General features: G+C 48.4%; 6 protein-coding genes across 6 annotated transcripts; 2 read left to right on the forward strand and 4 right to left on the reverse strand.

The window, feature by feature from the left end:
• Nucleotides 1–700: 700 nt before the first annotated feature.
• EDB93DRAFT_7768 (uncharacterized protein) lies at nucleotides 701–2,953 on the forward strand. Its single transcript, XM_041457432.1, has 3 exons — nucleotides 701–997; nucleotides 1,063–1,128; nucleotides 1,172–2,953. The coding sequence occupies exons 1-3, from the start codon at nucleotides 896–898 to the stop codon at nucleotides 2,897–2,899; spliced, it is 1,896 nt and encodes a 631-aa protein (XP_041313430.1). The 5' UTR covers nucleotides 701–895; the 3' UTR covers nucleotides 2,900–2,953.
• Nucleotides 2,846–4,635, reverse strand: EDB93DRAFT_1196180 (uncharacterized protein; the record flags this gene model as incomplete). The annotated part of the gene is made up of 6 exons (XM_041450886.1): nucleotides 2,846–3,391; nucleotides 3,431–3,905; nucleotides 3,960–4,004; nucleotides 4,053–4,249; nucleotides 4,303–4,453; nucleotides 4,508–4,635. 6 exons carry the CDS (start codon nucleotides 4,633–4,635, stop codon nucleotides 3,008–3,010), a joined length of 1,380 nt encoding a protein of 459 aa, XP_041313431.1. The 3' UTR covers nucleotides 2,846–3,007.
• Nucleotides 4,636–4,800: 165 nt separating this feature from the next.
• Nucleotides 4,801–5,537, reverse strand: EDB93DRAFT_1244479 (uncharacterized protein; the record flags this gene model as incomplete). The annotated part of the gene is made up of 4 exons (XM_041452217.1): nucleotides 4,801–4,814; nucleotides 4,870–4,981; nucleotides 5,027–5,416; nucleotides 5,484–5,537. The coding sequence occupies 4 exons, from the start codon at nucleotides 5,535–5,537 to the stop codon at nucleotides 4,801–4,803; spliced, it is 570 nt and encodes a 189-aa protein (XP_041313432.1).
• Nucleotides 5,538–6,054: 517 nt separating this feature from the next.
• On the reverse strand, nucleotides 6,055–10,500 carry EDB93DRAFT_1236996 (uncharacterized protein; the record flags this gene model as incomplete). Its single annotated transcript, XM_041451366.1, has 12 exons — nucleotides 6,055–6,099; nucleotides 6,161–6,187; nucleotides 6,245–6,373; nucleotides 6,429–6,567; nucleotides 6,627–6,922; nucleotides 6,980–7,043; nucleotides 7,094–7,202; nucleotides 7,252–7,349; nucleotides 7,815–8,919; nucleotides 8,969–9,508; nucleotides 9,559–9,816; nucleotides 9,870–10,500. 12 exons carry the CDS (start codon nucleotides 10,498–10,500, stop codon nucleotides 6,055–6,057), a joined length of 3,441 nt encoding a protein of 1,146 aa, XP_041313433.1.
• Nucleotides 10,501–10,789: 289 nt separating this feature from the next.
• EDB93DRAFT_1236998 (RAVE protein 1 C terminal-domain-containing protein) lies at nucleotides 10,790–15,731 on the forward strand (the record flags this gene model as incomplete). Its single annotated transcript, XM_041451367.1, has 19 exons — nucleotides 10,790–10,870; nucleotides 10,923–11,069; nucleotides 11,136–11,259; nucleotides 11,309–11,402; nucleotides 11,456–11,519; nucleotides 11,571–11,683; nucleotides 11,741–12,077; nucleotides 12,129–12,528; nucleotides 12,577–13,029; nucleotides 13,095–13,185; nucleotides 13,236–13,400; nucleotides 13,451–13,647; nucleotides 13,694–13,817; nucleotides 13,985–14,114; nucleotides 14,165–14,467; nucleotides 14,521–14,767; nucleotides 14,819–15,072; nucleotides 15,122–15,323; nucleotides 15,376–15,731. 19 exons carry the CDS (start codon nucleotides 10,790–10,792, stop codon nucleotides 15,729–15,731), a joined length of 3,882 nt encoding a protein of 1,293 aa, XP_041313434.1.
• Nucleotides 15,732–15,886: 155 nt separating this feature from the next.
• EDB93DRAFT_7945 (rab GDP-dissociation inhibitor) lies at nucleotides 15,887–17,949 on the reverse strand. Its single transcript, XM_041457500.1, has 7 exons — nucleotides 17,754–17,949; nucleotides 17,545–17,676; nucleotides 17,164–17,488; nucleotides 16,994–17,102; nucleotides 16,509–16,942; nucleotides 16,304–16,448; nucleotides 15,887–16,248 (listed from the first exon to the last, which is right to left on the reverse strand). The coding sequence occupies exons 1-7, from the start codon at nucleotides 17,769–17,771 to the stop codon at nucleotides 16,062–16,064; spliced, it is 1,350 nt and encodes a 449-aa protein (XP_041313435.1). The 5' UTR covers nucleotides 17,772–17,949; the 3' UTR covers nucleotides 15,887–16,061.
• Between the last annotated feature and the right edge of the window lie 11 nt (nucleotides 17,950–17,960).

The raw sequence follows: 17,960 nt of genomic DNA on the forward strand, positions 1-17,960 counted from the left end.
GTAGCGGTGAAGATTAATTTCCGTACTTTCAACACTTCTTTGTCATATCCGCACCGTGACTACTAGGTTTCTTCTAGGACCATCGATTGAACTGCCAGGCAACACTGGTTAACACAAATCACGGACATAAAAAACAGTAAATTGCCTTTCAAAAGCCATAGCCTCAGAGGCCTGGTGAGAAAGTTATGTGTTATTACATGTGCAGAGCACGCCTTTTATTGTCATCGCAATATAAAATCATATATCACGACGTAATGGCCCTGCAATCAACGTAATGACCCTAAAGGATTATGGGCCACTGGAAGTTGTCAGGCTGGCAAGGAGGTCTGTGCTTCCTGTATACTAGTAGCTGGGGCGCTACGTGAACAAAGGATATTATAAATATTTTTGAATGAAACGCACGATAGTAGACGCTGAGCGTCAACAAAACGTTTCTGTAGCGTTGTCGACTCGGATTCACGCATTTTTTTGTAGCCGGGCCCGCCGATGATCAAGTGTTACGAATGCGCCTTTATGGGCTTGACCTGAGTCTCATGATGCGTTTGTTTTGCTCGAGAATATACGCCGATTGGGTAGTAGATCAAGAAATGAAGTGGCAAGTTAGTCACTGGTCCTGTAAGCGATGCAACGTTCGAGCAACCTTCAACCGAACGAATGGATGATTCAGATTTTCCCAATTTAGAAGGATCTGGATACGAACGAGAAAGTTTTGCCAGACGCTATCCTATGACTGCGTGGAGTTGGCTGACCATTCAGGCGCTGGCTGCTTGCCAGCGTGTTCCTTTCATAGATTTCCATTGATCTTTCTTCCTTATGTACAGGATTTCCTAAATGTTGCTTCACCTGCCGCTTAAAAGCTTGATAAATCGCACACCCCCACCCAAGTCGAGTCATCATGCTCTCACATACTATCCTCCACGGGCCTCGTTTGTTGTCCCCTGTCGCAGCTTCAGCCTTGAAAGCACGTCGAACTCAGACGTTCAGGGCCTTCTACGCCGTACGTACTAGAGCTTACTGATTCACGCAGAACGGATGTATTGACTCCCAATTTGACCTTTGCAGACGATTCGCAGTCTTCGTCAGCCTCCGTCCACTGTCGAGGTCGATGATCTCGACCCGCGCGATAATGTGTGTTTTAATTTAATTTTCTACAACGAGCTAACCTTTTCAGCAGGATTTTATTCTCTCCCTCCTGAAAGCCAACCCATCCCTGCGGGATACTAGATCTTACCTGGCAAATTTTGGCGTTCGTCCACCTGTTCCGGAAAAAGCTGGCTCTGCTGTCCCATCTACTATTCCCGCTGATTCAATGCCATCGTTTCCAAAAAAAGCCCCAGACATACTATCTGTCGTTAAACAACAAGAACAGGTTAAGCCTAACCCGAGCCCCATCTTATCTTCTATCTTGAATCCTGTCTACCGCCGCACTGCTCTCGTAAAACTCCAGGGTCCGTTCACAGATAAGCAGCTCGACAGCATCGCCAGGGGCATGGTCTACCTCGAGACACTTGGACTTGTCAGCGTTATCGTCGTCGAAAATGATCAGGTCAGAGGCGATGATGACGAGCGCTCCGCTCTCATCGAAGAGATTATGCGAGTTGTTTCCGCATTAGAAGCACAAGGTGCCGAGGCGCGCCCCGTCCTCGGTACCGTTGTCCGACTAGGTCCTAAGCCAGATGATGACCAGCCTCGCGATTTTATTCCCCCTGAAGCACATGTCTTTCCTTCGGACCTTGTCGCCATTCGTTCTGCTCTACGCGCCGGGGAGATCCCAGTTCTTCCTCCTTTCGCCTTGGACTCCTTCTGCAGATCAGTGCGAATAGATGCTAATGACGTTCTCGGCGCCCTTGCTCGCGGCATGGTCGAAGCTGCTGCGCTTGATGACAATGACATGAAGTCAAGTACTCATGATCCCCATGCAGACTACTCTCAAGATATCAATCTCGTTCCTCTACGATTGATGATTATTAACCGGGAAGGAGGTGTCCCTTCCTATGCCAGGACAGGCTTCCCTCATCTTCTCATCAACCTTACCTCCGAGTATGACTATATCCGCGATACTTACGACCCATCATGGTCCAATGGAAAACCTTCTTCGCTTTCAAATTTATCCCTCGCGCGTACCTGCTTAGCGTACATGCCACCCACATCATCTGCCATCATGGTATCTCACCGTTCAGCGAGTTCCCTCATTGCCAACCTCATCACGAACAAGCCTGCTGTTAGCTCGAGCCTGCCTCACGCACTTCTCCAAGGTAACCGAAAGCTTACGCGGGACACGCCCACTCTCCTGCGTCGCGGTCTCCCAATACAAGTTATCCGCAGTCTTGCGGACATTGACAAAGCAAAAATGAACTATCTCTTGGAAACCTCCTTCAAGCGCACACTCGATGCTGACGCTTTCTACAAGCGCCTAGAACAGACTCTCGACTTCGTTGTAGTTGCAGGAGATTATGTTGGCGCCGCTATCGTCACCAACGAGCCCTCGCCAGATTCCTCTGAACCCATTTCATATCTTGACAAATTTGCTGTATTGCCCAGTCATCAGGGTGACGGCACCGTCGACTTCTTGTGGGTCGCCCTCCATGACGAGTCTTATGGTCTGGGCCACCCGTTCTCCATTAACCCAAATGGAGGCAAGGAAGGCAAGGGTGAAGGCCGAGACCTTGTTTGGCGGAGTCGAAATGACAACCCCATTAACAAGTGGTACTTTGAGCGTAGCTCCGGTCATATGCGGATGGGCTCGTGGGTCTTCTTCTGGTGTGATGCTGAGAAACGTCTGAAAGTGGAGGAAGGACGCCGTGCCAACGCTGGCCTTTCTTACATAGAGGACTGGGAAGAGAATCGCTTGTCACGGTGGGCAGACGTCATCACTAAAATTCCATCTGTTTGGAAATAGAAATTGAGATCAGTATGTACTATATAGTATAACACTTTGATGGTGTAAGTTTTGAAATACAACACGCAATGTAGCACGGTAAATTATTATACATGGCAGTCCGGGGTATCAATTACTGGACCTACGTCTCCGTCGCCTGCTCTTGGGCTTAGGTGGAGAGGGAGACGCATCCGAAGTCACAACCGTGGTAACAGAAATGTTGTGATTCTCTTTCAGCGCGTTAGCCTTTAATGGAGGTGCCAGGTCCCCAACCCTTTTCCAGGGTTTATATGTCCTTTCACTGGATGACAGCTTGTCCACCATTTGATTGACACCCCGGACAATATACTCCGAGAATTTGCCTGTGGTCCACCCGTCAATATTCCGAACAAGAAAGTAAACCTGCAGAATATCGCTTGGACGATCAAGTTTCCACTCATGGAACACGTCGTTTGATGACCGACCACGGGGACCGCAATACGGGGCAGACATCACGACCTGCAATGCCATAACCTCATAAAATGATTCAGCTTAGCATAACAATGGACATACTGTCTTTCCCTCTGATTTCTCACACCAATCAACATGAGCGCGGACAGCTCCATCTGCCCAAATAAGCCCCGTGACAGGGGCATGAATACCAAGGGAGTGTAAATGCCGGACAGCAGCAGTTGTTGACATGCGGTTCTGGCGATATGCATCATCAAGAAGAGCGTGCACTGGCTTCTTATCCTCCCAAAAGCTGCTTGCGAACTCAAAACCGGGCATATCGGGAAGCTGAGCACACGGTGTACTCTGGTACCTGAAAGAAGATCTCTTAGCCGCATTCCCAGCTTTAACTACAGCAGGGTGGTTCTTGAGGAGCTTGTATGGTGACTTGGCAGAATGCGACAATGGTCGAGTCCGTGAAGCGGGAATGAAGATTGCGCAGTCAGGGATGACGGTTTTCGTATTCAATACGCGAGGCACATCGAAGGCGTTTTGAAATGTGTCTTGCGGCTGAGGGAGTGAAATCGCGCATTGTACCCTGATGTCGTTTTGTGAATCACTTAACTACAAACGTAGGATAGATGGGACACACCGGAAGGTGCTTTCTCTGATTGCAGGAGTTCGGAATACGTTGTATCTGCAATATGTCAGAGCCTTGTATTTCAATGTTCAACTAAAACCTTACACGTTAGCCACGAAGTCCGCCTCAGACCATTTCTCTTTGCCACTCCTCATTTGTACCAAGCGCTTCCATGCGCTGAAAACGACGCATACATCTTCAAATAGTTCGTTGCTTGCACTTTGATCAGCGGAGAACAGTTCTGGTGCCGTTTGTGAAGCATCTGTTATAAACTTGGCAAAACCTGGGCTACAGTCAAAAGACTGCACGGGTTGCATTATATGAACACCATGATGGAGAGACTTGAATAGCTTACCTTGTCCAACCAGGATCGAGGAATTCGCTTTGTGGTACCAAATATATTGTCCACATCTTCTTGAAATTCGGAGGGAAGGTCAGAGAGAGAAACCTGTTCACAACATTGATGTGATGACCATGTCTCAAAATTGCTCAAATTACGAGCAATTCTGATTTATGATTAGGTGGGGGGTAGTTATAGAACAGGTTGATGGCAGACCTACTCAGAAGCAGAAACAGCTCGTGGTTGACTGGACGACTTGTATTTTTTCTTGGAGTCAGACATGACTTGGTTCATATTAATGACCCATTGCCGAGATAGCGTTCCTAAAGTCTGAGCACTTGCTGACATGGTTACCGAGCGCTAATTTACTTCAACCATCCTATCTGGGAGAATCACCTCTGTTTGATTGAGAGGACGGAGTGCGTAATATTGGATATAGTACAAGCGTAAGTTTATCAGTGAGTGATAAATACAAAGTAGAGCTCTGTTTCATGCACTCGCTGTCCGTGGTATTCAGCTGGGTCCGGCTAGGAGAAAGATGAATCATGAGCATATGATAGCTCACTGCGAGAGGTGACTTACCATAATCGTAATACAAGTGTTTGAAGATGGGACCATCCTTCTTGTCTGATGATGTGAACTTCACATGTCTAGCGTATCTCCTCTCGCCGTTTAATACTTCAAAACCCCATGTCTGAAGAACATGAGAAACGAGTAAAACCAAACGATAAAGTCGTACCAATTCTGCCTTCCACTCTAAGCCACTTTTCGGAGTATCACTCCAGGCTACAGCGAGAATTAACCCATCTTCAACTGTGTCTTCCGTCCAACCAGACTTCAAGAATTCATCATCCACTTCCTCAACCTTGATTCTCTTCGATTGTGCTATCACAGCACCAAAAACATCGTTGCTTTGGTTGCGTTCCTCCCAGTCGAGAGTGCGATACTCATCTGTGCCCGAGATACCGCCAGATAGAGTCTGTTGGATGTCTACGTGCTCAAAGCCGCCCTCGTCGGTATAGTGCTTTACCCCAAGCGTCAACGTAAACATCGAGATGGCACGCCGTTTGAACCAAGATACACCCTGGAGCTTGAGGATATCGTCACTGTCATCGCTCAACGTCTTGTTCTGTCATCAGTGAGCGCGAATATCATCAGAATTGTCCCTGCGATGTACATAACCTGAGCACACGAACCATAATGTATTTCCCAGTGAGATTCTTGGTCGTTACTTCGGGAGGCGCAGCCATGATGGGCAGAAATAAGTTTGATGAGACAGACTGTGCTTTATGAGGCCTTGAGATCCCAAGATATCGCCAACCTCATAATGGGCTATGATTCACATGACCGTTGGAATCCATAGGCGCCGGGTGCTGTTCGGTAGTATATTCGTCATTCGTGCATTGCATGCTAACAGACTAGTGCCAACATTCACGTCAATATTTGGCGCCGCTCATGGTCACTGGTCAAGGTCGTGACGGAGTGAGCAACGTGTCATAAATGAAATGGCTTTCAAGGGGCACTTGTGGAAGATCAATATTCATGCCCTGTACCGCCTAGACTCGTGATCAATCCTGTCACCACACATCAAACTGGTCATGACATTGTCAGGGGTTGGGGAATACGACAAGGGTGGGTGGAAGGTGTCGCAGCGAAGGACTGTAATTCCAAGACGCGATTGCTCACAAACTGGATTCTCTTGTGACACAACTTCAGCCCTGTGATGAAATCCATTGTTCATATATATGCTATAAAATCATGAAACATTCAGAAGAAACCATCCATTAACTTCCGCGAGGCTTCAACACCAAGCTACCATAACCAATACTAATTAGAACACAGTAACAAAGTCAGATTGAGGAATGCAACGTACGAATGTGGCAGCATTGGCTGGAAAAGCCTGAAGCAATATCATAGTGTGTAAGTAATGTTCAGCATGATCATGGAAATGACATACTCTGGCCATCGCCGGACCCAGACCTTTCCATAGTGCAGTGATTCCATCACGCGCTACAGTCTTCCTAAAGCAATCAAAAAGTCCAGAATATGTGCCAGAAGGTGCAGATTGTATGCGAGACTTTAAAACCTGTTGAAGCAACGTGAATACAATGCTGGAGAGATTATGGTTCGTGAAACCTTACATCTGGGGGTATAGCTATTGACCACATTGCGACACCTGCAGTTCCGCCTGCAAACATGATGGCGCCTAGGTTGAGGTCTCCTGCTGACGACCCAGCCGGCATCAGGGCCTTCTTGGTAACTTCATACGCTGCAAAATAACTGAGGAGTGTTACTTCAGTCCAGGTAGAAGTGTTCTCGGATGTCAGATGTAAACTCACACAGCACTACCTGGTCCGTCACGAGCAATAGTTGCACCAGTGCCTCTAAAGATACTCCGCATACCACCTTCCCTGTAAAGGTGCTTCATAACATCAAAGACACCTTTGTACTGGGGCCCTGAACCTCCTTGACCTTGAACCTGTAGCAGAACCTTCGCTCTCTCAACAGGTGCAGTAATGAGTGTCGTCGGTACGGCAGATAAGAAACCGGCAGCGGCAAGTTCTGCTGTGGAAAGGTTTTCGGATGTACGCTTGGGTGTGAGTGCGAGTATCAAATTCTTGGATGCATCGTACGCCTGAAGGTAACGGTCTCAAAAAGACAAGCAGTTTGGACATAAGCACTGTATACTTACCCAGAAAGAGACTGCAAAGATCGGAGTGACTCCCAAGAGTGGAGGTACCATTCCACGGTACAAGCTATTGATTGACAATTAAAGGTAGCCTTGAGCATAGACGCAGCTACTTACCCAGTAACACCATCTCGAGCTAACGTTTTCCTGACAACATCAATTGCACCAGTATATGCGCCTGGAGCCGCGGTCTGTAACCGCGTCTTGGTCAGGTCAAAAGGATGCCCTGAAAACATATCAACGTAAGTCAGGACACACAAGTCAAGCCTTCTCACCCACGAGGACAGCGGAAACTCCTCCAAAACCTCCTGCAATGAACGATTTTACGTTGTCAATTGCCGAGTTCTTGGTCTCCTCGGCTGCTGGTGCTTCGCTGCTCTGAGAAATTGTGTAAGCGTGCTGTGCACCAATTGAAGGATGGTTCTGACCATGCTGGACGATGCGAAATATTGGTACGGGTATAAGAAAAAATGAGACCTGTAGGTGTAGAAAGCACTGCGGTGCTCCGACAAGGAGCTTCGGATGCGCTTTCATATGATTATTCACGCGTCAGTTTAGGATTTGCTGCAGCCGGCTTCCCGATCAAACTCCATCACAATATTGTCCACAACCCACCATTTACCCCGAGTAACGTGCAGATTGTCTCGAGTTGCACTTTTTAGAAAATCGTAGCATAAGTAATGTCACATAGAAGCTACACATTAGTCGTCAGGTATCTATTCATCAAGTATACTGTCCTCCTGTCCAAATCCACCAGCCGGCTCATAGGTGGCTTCCGTCACATCCCTCTTCCAGACTGTCCGGACAGCATAGAAGAACAAGCCTATCAACACAATACCAAGTGTTCCCTACGAAAAGCGGCGGGAAATATTCGATCCACCATCGCGGATGATACGGGAAGAGCATGCGGTCGATGGTGATAACGCCGCCCGTGCCCCCGCCTGTCGTTGCTCGGCCCCACGTCAGGACGCGTGCCCAGTCAGCTTGTTTGTCTGTCCCCCTTGCGTTCTTTATCCCAACCATGTACTGGGATACTTTGCCGTCGAGCGCGCGGAAGACAACATCGCCATACGCCGAAGAAGGCGAAAGGAGAGTGGGATATTCGCCCAAATCTTCCAGGGGAAGGGGACGGTTGTTATTCAAGACGTCAAAGATGTCAAATGAACCAGGTTCTCCTGCAGATGATGGCGTGCGAATAAGGTGTTGGCTGACGAGCGCACGAAGGACGTCGATATTCTCGAGGAGCCGTGTAAGGTTGTAGGTCTTGAATGCATCATCCGTTGGACAAAGTAGAGTCCAACTCGCCCCACCTAAACCTTGTTCTGCCCACTTTGAACCTTCAGGAGGAGCGGTTCCGTTTAGGATCCAATCAAATCCAGCTTTCGTGACCATGTTGATCATAGTGGTGGCCTTGGCCGCTTTCATAAGCTTTCCTACATTTAACTCCACGGATCGCGGGATCATAAGATCTGACAGCTCGTGTATCACACCAGTTTCAGTAAGCATGTTTGTCGGATATAACGCGCTCTTCATGCCAGCCCAGCCACCGCTGGGGCTGACGATGACGGATGAATTTGGTAAGCGCTCCAGTTGTAAGTCGGATCCTTCAAGGGTGGCGAAAGTGCGCACAGAGCCGTTCACGAGGCTCTGCGAGTATTCAATACCGTCTATGACATGGTGCATTATGACGTGCTCCAGGTCCGTCTTGGATGAAGCAGCTAGCAGATGGTCGCTGACCAGCTTACCAAGCCGCTTGAAAGCAGCATTGTGAGGGATGAGGAATGTTGCACGGGGTGTCTTCTTGATGACTTCTGCGATGGACGTAGAGAAAACTGCGGCAAGAAACGAAGACAACTCAAGAGAGGGTAGAGCTGTTTGAAGTGGGTCCACGGGTGGTTCCAGAGGTGATGAGATGAAGTAGACAACAGTATTGCTCATAACAACTAGCTGAGATTGAGCGCAAGTAAACTGCGTCGTCTGGAAATCACTCACTGTGCTGTCCAATAATGCCAGCTCCGCCAAACCTGACATGTCTGGATGGAACATCCTGCTTCTCACCGTCGTTGACCTCGACATGCATGACTTGTCTCCCGTAATCAAGCCCTGGCTCCCGAAGTACGCTTTCTAGTAGCATGCCATCCACTAACTTCTTGGGCGTCCATTTCCCAGGGAGAAAGTGGTACTGCAACATCCTCTTCAGCTCATCGCTCCCCTTTTCGGGTAAGCCGTCATTCTTGAAAAGGGATAAAACGTCGTCCTTCGGTGCTAGGATGGTGTATTGAGTCTCGGTATCATTTATGAGATGGGTAAGATTGACTGAGTGTATGAGAGAGATAAATGAAGAGCAGTTGAGCGCGAGAAGATATTTCTCGGGGGTCAGCTGGAGGGCTCCTGGTGGAACCAGTAGAGAGGATACGAGGTGTAAGACTCCGTTACCCGCATAAATATCCGGCTGCGAAAGGGTGGCGCCTGATACTGTAGTCTTCCCTTCAGAGACGACGACTTCCAACTGAGATCCGTATTGAGTAGTCACTGCACTCCCAATGTCAACGCAATAATTACGTGTACGCATGGTTGCTTACAGGTGGTGGTTGATTCGAAAGTGTTCGACCATCTGACACTGTCCTCAACAACAGCATGCATGTTAAGTATGCGCAAGAGATCATCCGCAGCAAATTGGCTTTCGAGGTATAAACGCTCAATTGGATCGAGTGCTTCCCATGCAGAATCGACGGGAATAAACAACGTAAGCTCAGAGGTAGAGTTGATGACATCGAATATGCTAGGTGTGATGACCTTCTTGAAATATGACAACGACGGTTCACGAGACAGGACGCGACCTGAGTGGAAGGGTGAGAAAGTGTTATGATGTGGACTATGAAAAGGAACTAACCAAGATGGGGTGGAACATCAAGGACGTTTGCAATTCCATACACGACACCATTTGTCGCCTCCGCTTTCTGTTTCGTTACTTCAATACCCCCTTTGCCAAAAGCGTCGACACCGACCCAGGCTACGCCATCTCTTGAAGTGATGCGTAACTTCTGGGATTGGTTGCCTAAAGTGCTCTCGGGTATTGGTATCCATGGGGGTGGCTTGTTAGGAGGATCCAGGGAAGATTTTGGGAAATGGAGTGTGTCGAGAACTTGCAGTGTAGTCGAGTCCTTTGGGTCTTCAGTTACGGAGTAATTAAGGAGATGGTAGAACAGTTGCTGACGTAGCTCCTCTTGCAGATTGTCTTTGAGCAAGTTAGGATACTCGAGGGCTGACCTCCAAAGATCATGACGATTAATCGCGTCGTTAGTTGGTGCGAAAAGGGTGCTGCCATTCAACTTGTTCAACGTTGGGATGAGTTTAGCTTTCTGCAGGAGAGAAAGGAGTGACGTATAGTCCTCGTCATTATTGAGAATGTCGACCAATGTCTGACTCTGAATGGTTGCATCTGAATTCCATGCAACTTGGGTAGCTGTAGAAAGAGCTACGAGAGCTAGGAGAGTGAGTGGTATGCAGCCCCAGAGGCGCATGCTGGTATGAGTTAGCTAGCACTGAAAGGCTGGCGAAAGTGGTAAGTGGTAAAGCCGCACACCGCAGTCTGCGAATTAATATGACGAGGGTGGCTAAGCCTAGTAGTACCAATGCGTCCGATCTTAGCCAGAAACAGTCACTGGAGACCGGAAGCATATTCAACTCAAGTCACGGTCACCTGCCCTCCTTCACCTTGCAGTGAAAGCTTACAACGTCAGGCAGCCTACTCTCTGCGCCCTGGAATGGACCGCATGAATCAAACAATTTGAACTCACATTCGCTGCACAGATGTTAGATCTCCTGAAAACATTCACCGGCTGTCCAGCTGGTGCACTTCACCAGCTGGTTCTACCTCATGTCACTCTCATAGTGCGCACTTCATCCGCTCGATTTCATACTGATTAAGATCCTCTTTAACTAGTTGTACCCCTCTGCAGACTCCGTAGTAATCTTGGATGCCAGTACTCTTAACCTCGTACGCGTGCTTACCTTCGGGGAAATCTATCCCGGCACCCAGCACCTTAATCAAACCATTTCTTGCGTGGCAGTCGACTCCGCCATGAAAGTCGTACGTGCATCCCCTCTTTTACTCTCCCTCCTAATACTGCCACGCCTAATTTCATACTCGAAGTAGATAGTTGCTTCCATGGACACGCACATTGCCGCATGGTTATTGTCAGGTAACAATACCTGGAGAATTCACTCTTCCATTTCACTCCAAGACAGTGATCCCGTCACAGCTCTGGACTGCAGATCTGGTACTAGTCTTGTGTGTTCGTTATGCGCCAATTGTTGATTTCCATTCAGGGCTTCTCTCAGTTGGCAGTCAAAACGGCCTATCCGTCTACACGTTGATATTGGAAAATGACCTTCCCACATGGTCAAAGAAGTGGGAAGCAAGGTACAGCAGCGCATGTTCCTTCGTCTCAATAGTAATCTCACTTCGCTCGTCAGGGTGGCAACTCCGTCTCTCGCGAAATTTGCTCCAACTCTTGCATTTATTGCCACTATATCTCACGTACGGGACCTCACGCCCCGCCCCAGGTGCCTACTAAATTATGATTTACAGCATGATAATTTGGTTAGATTATATTCAACCACTTCCGGCCGCCTGGTGCAAAACATTCCTCACCCCAGGTTCGTTACAGACTTGATGTGGAGGTTTTCTCAGGAATCACGAAGGTCGAGCATTTCAGTCACTACATTTGACACGAGGCTTACACATTGCATTGGGCGCAGTGATGATCCCGCACTCTACACCATTACATCTGATTCTACGCTGCGGATATTCCTCCCTGTGATTGATGCGCCGCATCGTTTGCAACTACACGCGTCTCTTGACCTTTTCTCTTCGCTTCCGTTCCTCATTGCAGCAAAACTTGGATCACACCCAAGAAAGTCTACAGTCGTGTGGTTGGACAAAGAAGTCGTCCGGCGCACGATCAAAGCTGTTCTAGCGTCAGCTGCTAAAGATGCAAGTCCTCAGGTCAAGAGGTTGAGAGAAATTGATGAAGAAGGTTGGGATCTGTTTGTTCGCGCTCTCGGGGATGGCTCTATGCTTGTCAGTGCCGTCGCAGTAGGTTCTACTTATATCTATTCGTTTGACGCAAATTCAAACTGGTTACAGAACATTGACCGCAGACCTCCGACGCTCATACGCCAATTTTCCCTTTCACATACGAGTTCGAATGTCCTTTCTCAGCTTCCTTCTCATCTGTACCTTTTCCCACATCCTGATGTCACCAGCTTAACCATGGTAACATCTACTCCCCTGACTACATTCAAGGTATCGCCCTTAGCCTTCTTTGATGGTCAGGCCGCAGGACTGGATCTTAATGCCAAGGGACTTAATAGGTTATCCCATGAGGAGAGCAAGATACGAAGACTGGTTAGGACGCCTGCTGGAAGAGGCGTTGCAGTCGTACGCGCTGATGGAGGAGAAGTCTGGCGGGTCATTGAAGGGGGGTCTCAGCTCGCCCGAGGAAGACGATGGTCTAACGCGGACCATGTTGTGGTTCTGGATGGCGGTAAGATAATCTCGTTTTGCACAACATGTAGCCTGATTTGTAGTGCAGGTAGGCTACTAGCGACGTACTCGTCCGAAACCTCGATCTTGACTCTACATTCGGAGCCCATTTCGACGCTTACAGTCCTTTCCATCACTAGTTTATTTTCGGCACCCTCGAAGACAGCGCACGAATGTATTGTTGGCCTGACTTCAGACAGTTCCATCGTGTACATATGTGTTGACAGCAACCTTAATCCGACCTTACGTCTGCATTCCAAGAACAATCTACCACTGGCCCAGCCGCCAAAGTTAATCATCCCCGTCGATCCAATGTCGTGGAGTAGGGATAGTTCGTTGGAGGAGCATGACACGTTACTCAGTATATCTGACGATGGTGAGCTTTCGTTCTGGATAGCAGAGGATGGGACACCTTCTGGGTGGAGATGCACGGGCAAGGTCAAGACAGGAAGGAAGGAATTCGCGCTGGCGAGTTGCAGTTCTGCGAAAAAGTCTGTCCTAGGTGAACAACCCTTTTCATTGAACAGAGCTGTGATAGCTAACGTTTATGCCGTCTTGATATCTCAGTTGTACAACTACCGGGTGGTCAAGAACTTACAATCTGGGATTCGAAAGAGTCTGAATTCGCCTCAGGTCTCGAGCATCGCAGAATATTCAGGTGGGAGGGACAGTCTGTTATCAGTACTGCCTCATCCATAATTTCGGTAGTACTTCTGAACATATTAACGATTTGGACTGGACATCAACGCCCGATAACCAGTCAATCCTGGCTATCGGTTTCACGCACCATGTTGAGCTGTTGTGCCAGCAAAGGAAAACTTACTTTAACGATGACCCTGCGTGGGCTATCTGCTGGAAAGTGGATATCAGAGAGTACGCTCTATACTTCAACGAGCGTCGAGAGTCGACTAAATACTCGCTAGTTACATCTCATATCCAATCCGCGATTCAATATGGCTCGCAAATGGGTCATTCTTGATCGCAGCAGGCCACCAGTTGTTTCTCTTTGGTCAAAAAGCACGTCAAAAGGATCAGGAACCTCTGTTTCAGTACGTTGCTCGGCATAATGGGCCCTTGGAGGATTACCATCCGCAAATGCTTCTACAGTGCTTGTTATGGGGTAAGTATTGTGGATGGAGTAGGAAATTCATCTAATTATTTTATAGGTAAGGTGGAGCTGGTGAAGCAAATTATCGTTGCTCTATCTCTGATCGTGAAGGCTATATACGAAGATCCTACGCAGGATTTTCACTGGAATGCCTTTCCTGTGGAACAGTACCTGCGTGGTCAGTATATGATACGTGTAAGTCGTTTCGAGATTCTGGCATCACTCGTGATAATTTTCTTACAGAACAAACCTTCAAAACGATATAACTTCTTGTTCAGCACACCGCAGGAGAACTCGTTGTAAGTGCGTTCCCCTATAACAGCGTATGGAAATTGCTCACATTTTGAAGACCGGATGAAACAGTCTTCTCCCGTCATATGGTGGAAACGCTTATCGAGCAAATTGAATCGCGACCTCTCCCTCATTTAACTCCCAATGAGCACGCATTTCTTCTGGTTCTTATTCAGACGACCCTTGAGGTCAGTGTGCGACTGTATGATTATGTATCACCAACTCACCATGTGTGTAGATCGAAGAACAGAGACGAGCATTGGACGCTAATGGCCTTCGATATGTGATCTCTATGCGGTCTTTTTATATCCTCAACCGTCGAGTCACATCTGATCCCAGCAGTCCACGTTCAAACGGTGCAATACCGCGATCAACCGGTTGGAGGGAACGCCTGCGATATCGTGATATGATATGGGCCTTCCACAGTGAGAGCCAAGAGCTTTTGCTAAGCACATCGACAGCAGCGTGCAGTGGAAGGATGCTCTGGTCTGATGCCCGAGCCCTTGGAGTCTTCATATGGCTGAATTCTGTCGAATCCTTGGTACGTTCATTTCACACTGGTTGTCGAGCCATGTTGAGTTTCGGGGCATGCAGAAAGCTCACATGGAAGTTATCGCACGGAATGAATACATGGCTGGTGATAATCGTGACCCTATAGCATGCTCACTCTTCTATTTCGCACTGGGAAAGGTGAAGCTGGTGCATGGACTATGGAAGCAGGCTGCATGGCACAAAGAACAAGCCATTATGCTCAGGTTCCTCGCGAACGACTTCACGCAGCCGAAACAGAAGACTGCAGCCCTGAAGAATGCGTATGCTCTGCTAGGTAAGCAGAGATTTGGTAGGTTTCCATACCCTCCTTGTGATTTCTGCCACTACATGATCGCTTTAGAGTATGCTGCTGCGTTCTTCCTCTTGGGAGGGAGTCTGAAAGACGCTGTTCATGTTTGCCTCAGGCATCTGTCAGATTTTCAGCTGGCAATCGCTCTCGCTCGTGTAGTAGAAGGAGGCTCGGATGGTCCTGTGCTGCGGGATATACTACACGATACGGTGATCCATACCGCCTTTCGTGAAGGCAATCGATGGCTTGGAAGCTGGGCCTTTTGGATGCTCAACCGAAGAGACTTAGCTGTCAGAATTTTGGTGGTAAGCGAAGTCACTCTTCCGCGTAACCCTTGAGTGTTCATTTGGTTAGACACCCTTGCGAGATATCGCCGATGCTTTAGATATACAAGTGGTAGAAATCGGCGAACCCCATTACGATGATCCTAGTCTTGCATTACTGTTCTCCCAACTCCGCTCCAAGACCCTGCAAACAGCTAAGGGCACAAGCGAGATATCAGGACGATCTGAATTCAACTTCGTGCTCCAGATCGCCCGGGTGTTCTGCAGGATGGGTGAGTACGATCACATGTCGGGCTAGAGTTTGGCTGACTAGCTTCTCTGCAGGTTGCCATGCACTAGCGCTGGATCTCGTGCGTTCGTGGTCCTTTGAGCGCCCATCGATATCTGTCCCTGCCCCGACGGAACCCCAACCAACACCATATGCTACATTCCGGAGATCTCTTGCGCTGGATCACAAGCTAGGCAGACGCCCGTCAATTATGATTGACATGGACATTGGATCTCCATCTCTAACACGCCGAGCCTCTCCCGAGCGTTCACTTGTCAAGGTGCCCACGCAAGAGACCATAAAAGAGGAGAGTGACCTTCTAGCACGCAAGGCAGGCCTCGGTAGCCTACTTAAATCTGCCAAGCAGGATGTCCAAGTACCAGAGTTCAGCATGGATTCGTTTTCATTTTGATCCCTAGTAGATTCTTATCACTTCCATGAGGTTGTGGGCGTTTTGGAACCCTAAATGAGAACTGTGTCATCTGAGCGGGCAACTGACGTTTGGACGATACTCCTGAAGTCCAAGCGTGACAAATATACATCCATCCAAAGCAGTCGTGATTCGATTGTTCGTAAAAATGTAGTGACAGAAGACCCGTAATCAAATTTAGGAAGGGTGGATGAGCGAAAGACTAGAGTACAAACAAACAGAAAGATTTTGTTGCCTGATTCGGGTGTACACTGCGTAAGGTATGGTATGACCATGCCAGAGGGTGGTCATGGAGTTGAAATCTCATTGCCTTCATTGCTCAGCATCAGATTCACGTTTCTTGAGCTCGAGGTCTTTGCCCATCACACGCCTGAACACGTCTTGCACGTCTTCAACGACAGTTTCGAAGTGTGACGTCGCATCGTACGAGCGTGTGATGTAGATATGATCTTGCTTCCCGTCGGCGACAGGAGTGTATATGGGGGAGACGGTCACGAATCTGTTGGATTAGTCGGAATGAATGAGAGTAAAGAAAGGCGAAGAAGTGTGCGCACTTGTCGTAGATGCTGCCCAGGAGATGGAGACCAGGCTGAATTTCATTCTCAGGAACGGAAGTCTCGACGATGGTGCTGACAATTGCAACATAGATGTTGTCCGCGCATACCTTGTGTGTCGAGGACACCATCGCGATGTAGATATCTATGCCACACCATGAGCATGACTCGTACGAGAATACCATACCACAAAACAGATGCTTACCATTCCTCCTATTTACCTGGTTCTGTGGGATAATAATCTGCACGCTATCACTCTCCTCCGTACCAGGAATCGGGTGCTTCAAGATACAGATCGCCCTCACCACCTTACCATCTTCAACTACCCTCAGCTTGCCACCCTCGGCCTCCTTTCCCGCGCCAAAATAGCTCGGGTCACCAATGACCATCTTAGCACGTACGGTCTCTTCTCCACTGCGGACACCTGCAAATGATCCATCCTTGTTGAGCACGACCTCGTCAATCGGCTTATCGAGCATGTAGGTCCCGCCATAGATTGCACTCAGACGTGCGAAGGATTGAGGAAGTTCGCCAAGCCCATAAAGAGGGTAGATGTAAGGAGATTTACCCCATCGTGCCATAGATGTGGTGTACAGGACAATGCGCTCGTAAGTCTCGCGAGCAGGTTTGTTGATGTAGCTATGAAGACGTATTAGTGGACTTGGCGAAGTGTGGGGGAATCATGCTCACTCATCGTCGAGATAGAGTGCCATGGCATGTCCGATGAAGTCTTGCGTGCCAGGCTCTAATCCAAAGTGCTGGTATACCTTCCTCATACTATCCTTATCGAGATTCAACCCTAGTCCCCGCGTTAGAATGATCGAATCTTCACTCCAACCCATGATAACACAGGCTCTCACCTTGGTGAGTTGCCGGATCTTCTTCCTTCCACCCCTGCAGGAATTCGAAGAATCTCTTAGCTCTATACTTCTCAAACAAACCCATCAACGGGCTCTTCACTGCTTCTACTTCCGTGCTCGGGACCTTGCTGATCTTACCATTCTTATACACAAATGAGCCTGCGATCTGCTTGAACTCAAGGTATCGCAAGACATCAGTGTGAACGAGTATTTTTACGAGTTCACCCGAGGCGATGATGAACTTTGGAATAAGATCAACTGCATAGTCGCGGTCACGGCCCAGGTCGGCGGGAGGAGTTTGGTTTGGGCGAAATTTACGGTAGAACTGAAATCGCGTTTATTTATTAGGGTGTCGCGTTCCGCTACAAGAAAGGCACCCACCTGTGTTAGATTCAAACTGGCAGACTCTCCACCGTAGTAATCGTTTCTGTCCATGTGGAGGACTTTCTTTCCCTCTACGGATAACAGACCAGAGAGGATACACTCAGTGAGGCCAGTTCCAAGGACAATGACCTAGATCGTGCCAACCAAAACCGAACGCAAGTGATGATGAGATATCAGCACAGATGGAATCAGGGGCGATTAATTACATCGTATTCTTCATCCATTGTAATCGGCTATGCGGACTGAGTGTTGAAATGAACTAGGACTGGCGCAATAGGTAGTGGAGGATGTTATGGAGAACGGTTGGCGGTTGATTGGGCTGGACAGCTTGGCCCAATGCTTACGGTTGCCTACCACTTATAGTTTAAATTATCACGTGACTTCAACTTCGCATCCGTGCCTCAAATCAGCCA

This window comes from Suillus bovinus (assembly GCF_016758785.1).
Source record: "Suillus bovinus strain UH-Sbo-P2 chromosome Unknown EDB93scaffold_1, whole genome shotgun sequence".
In the NCBI taxonomy this organism is placed as follows: domain Eukaryota; kingdom Fungi; phylum Basidiomycota; class Agaricomycetes; order Boletales; family Suillaceae; genus Suillus; species Suillus bovinus.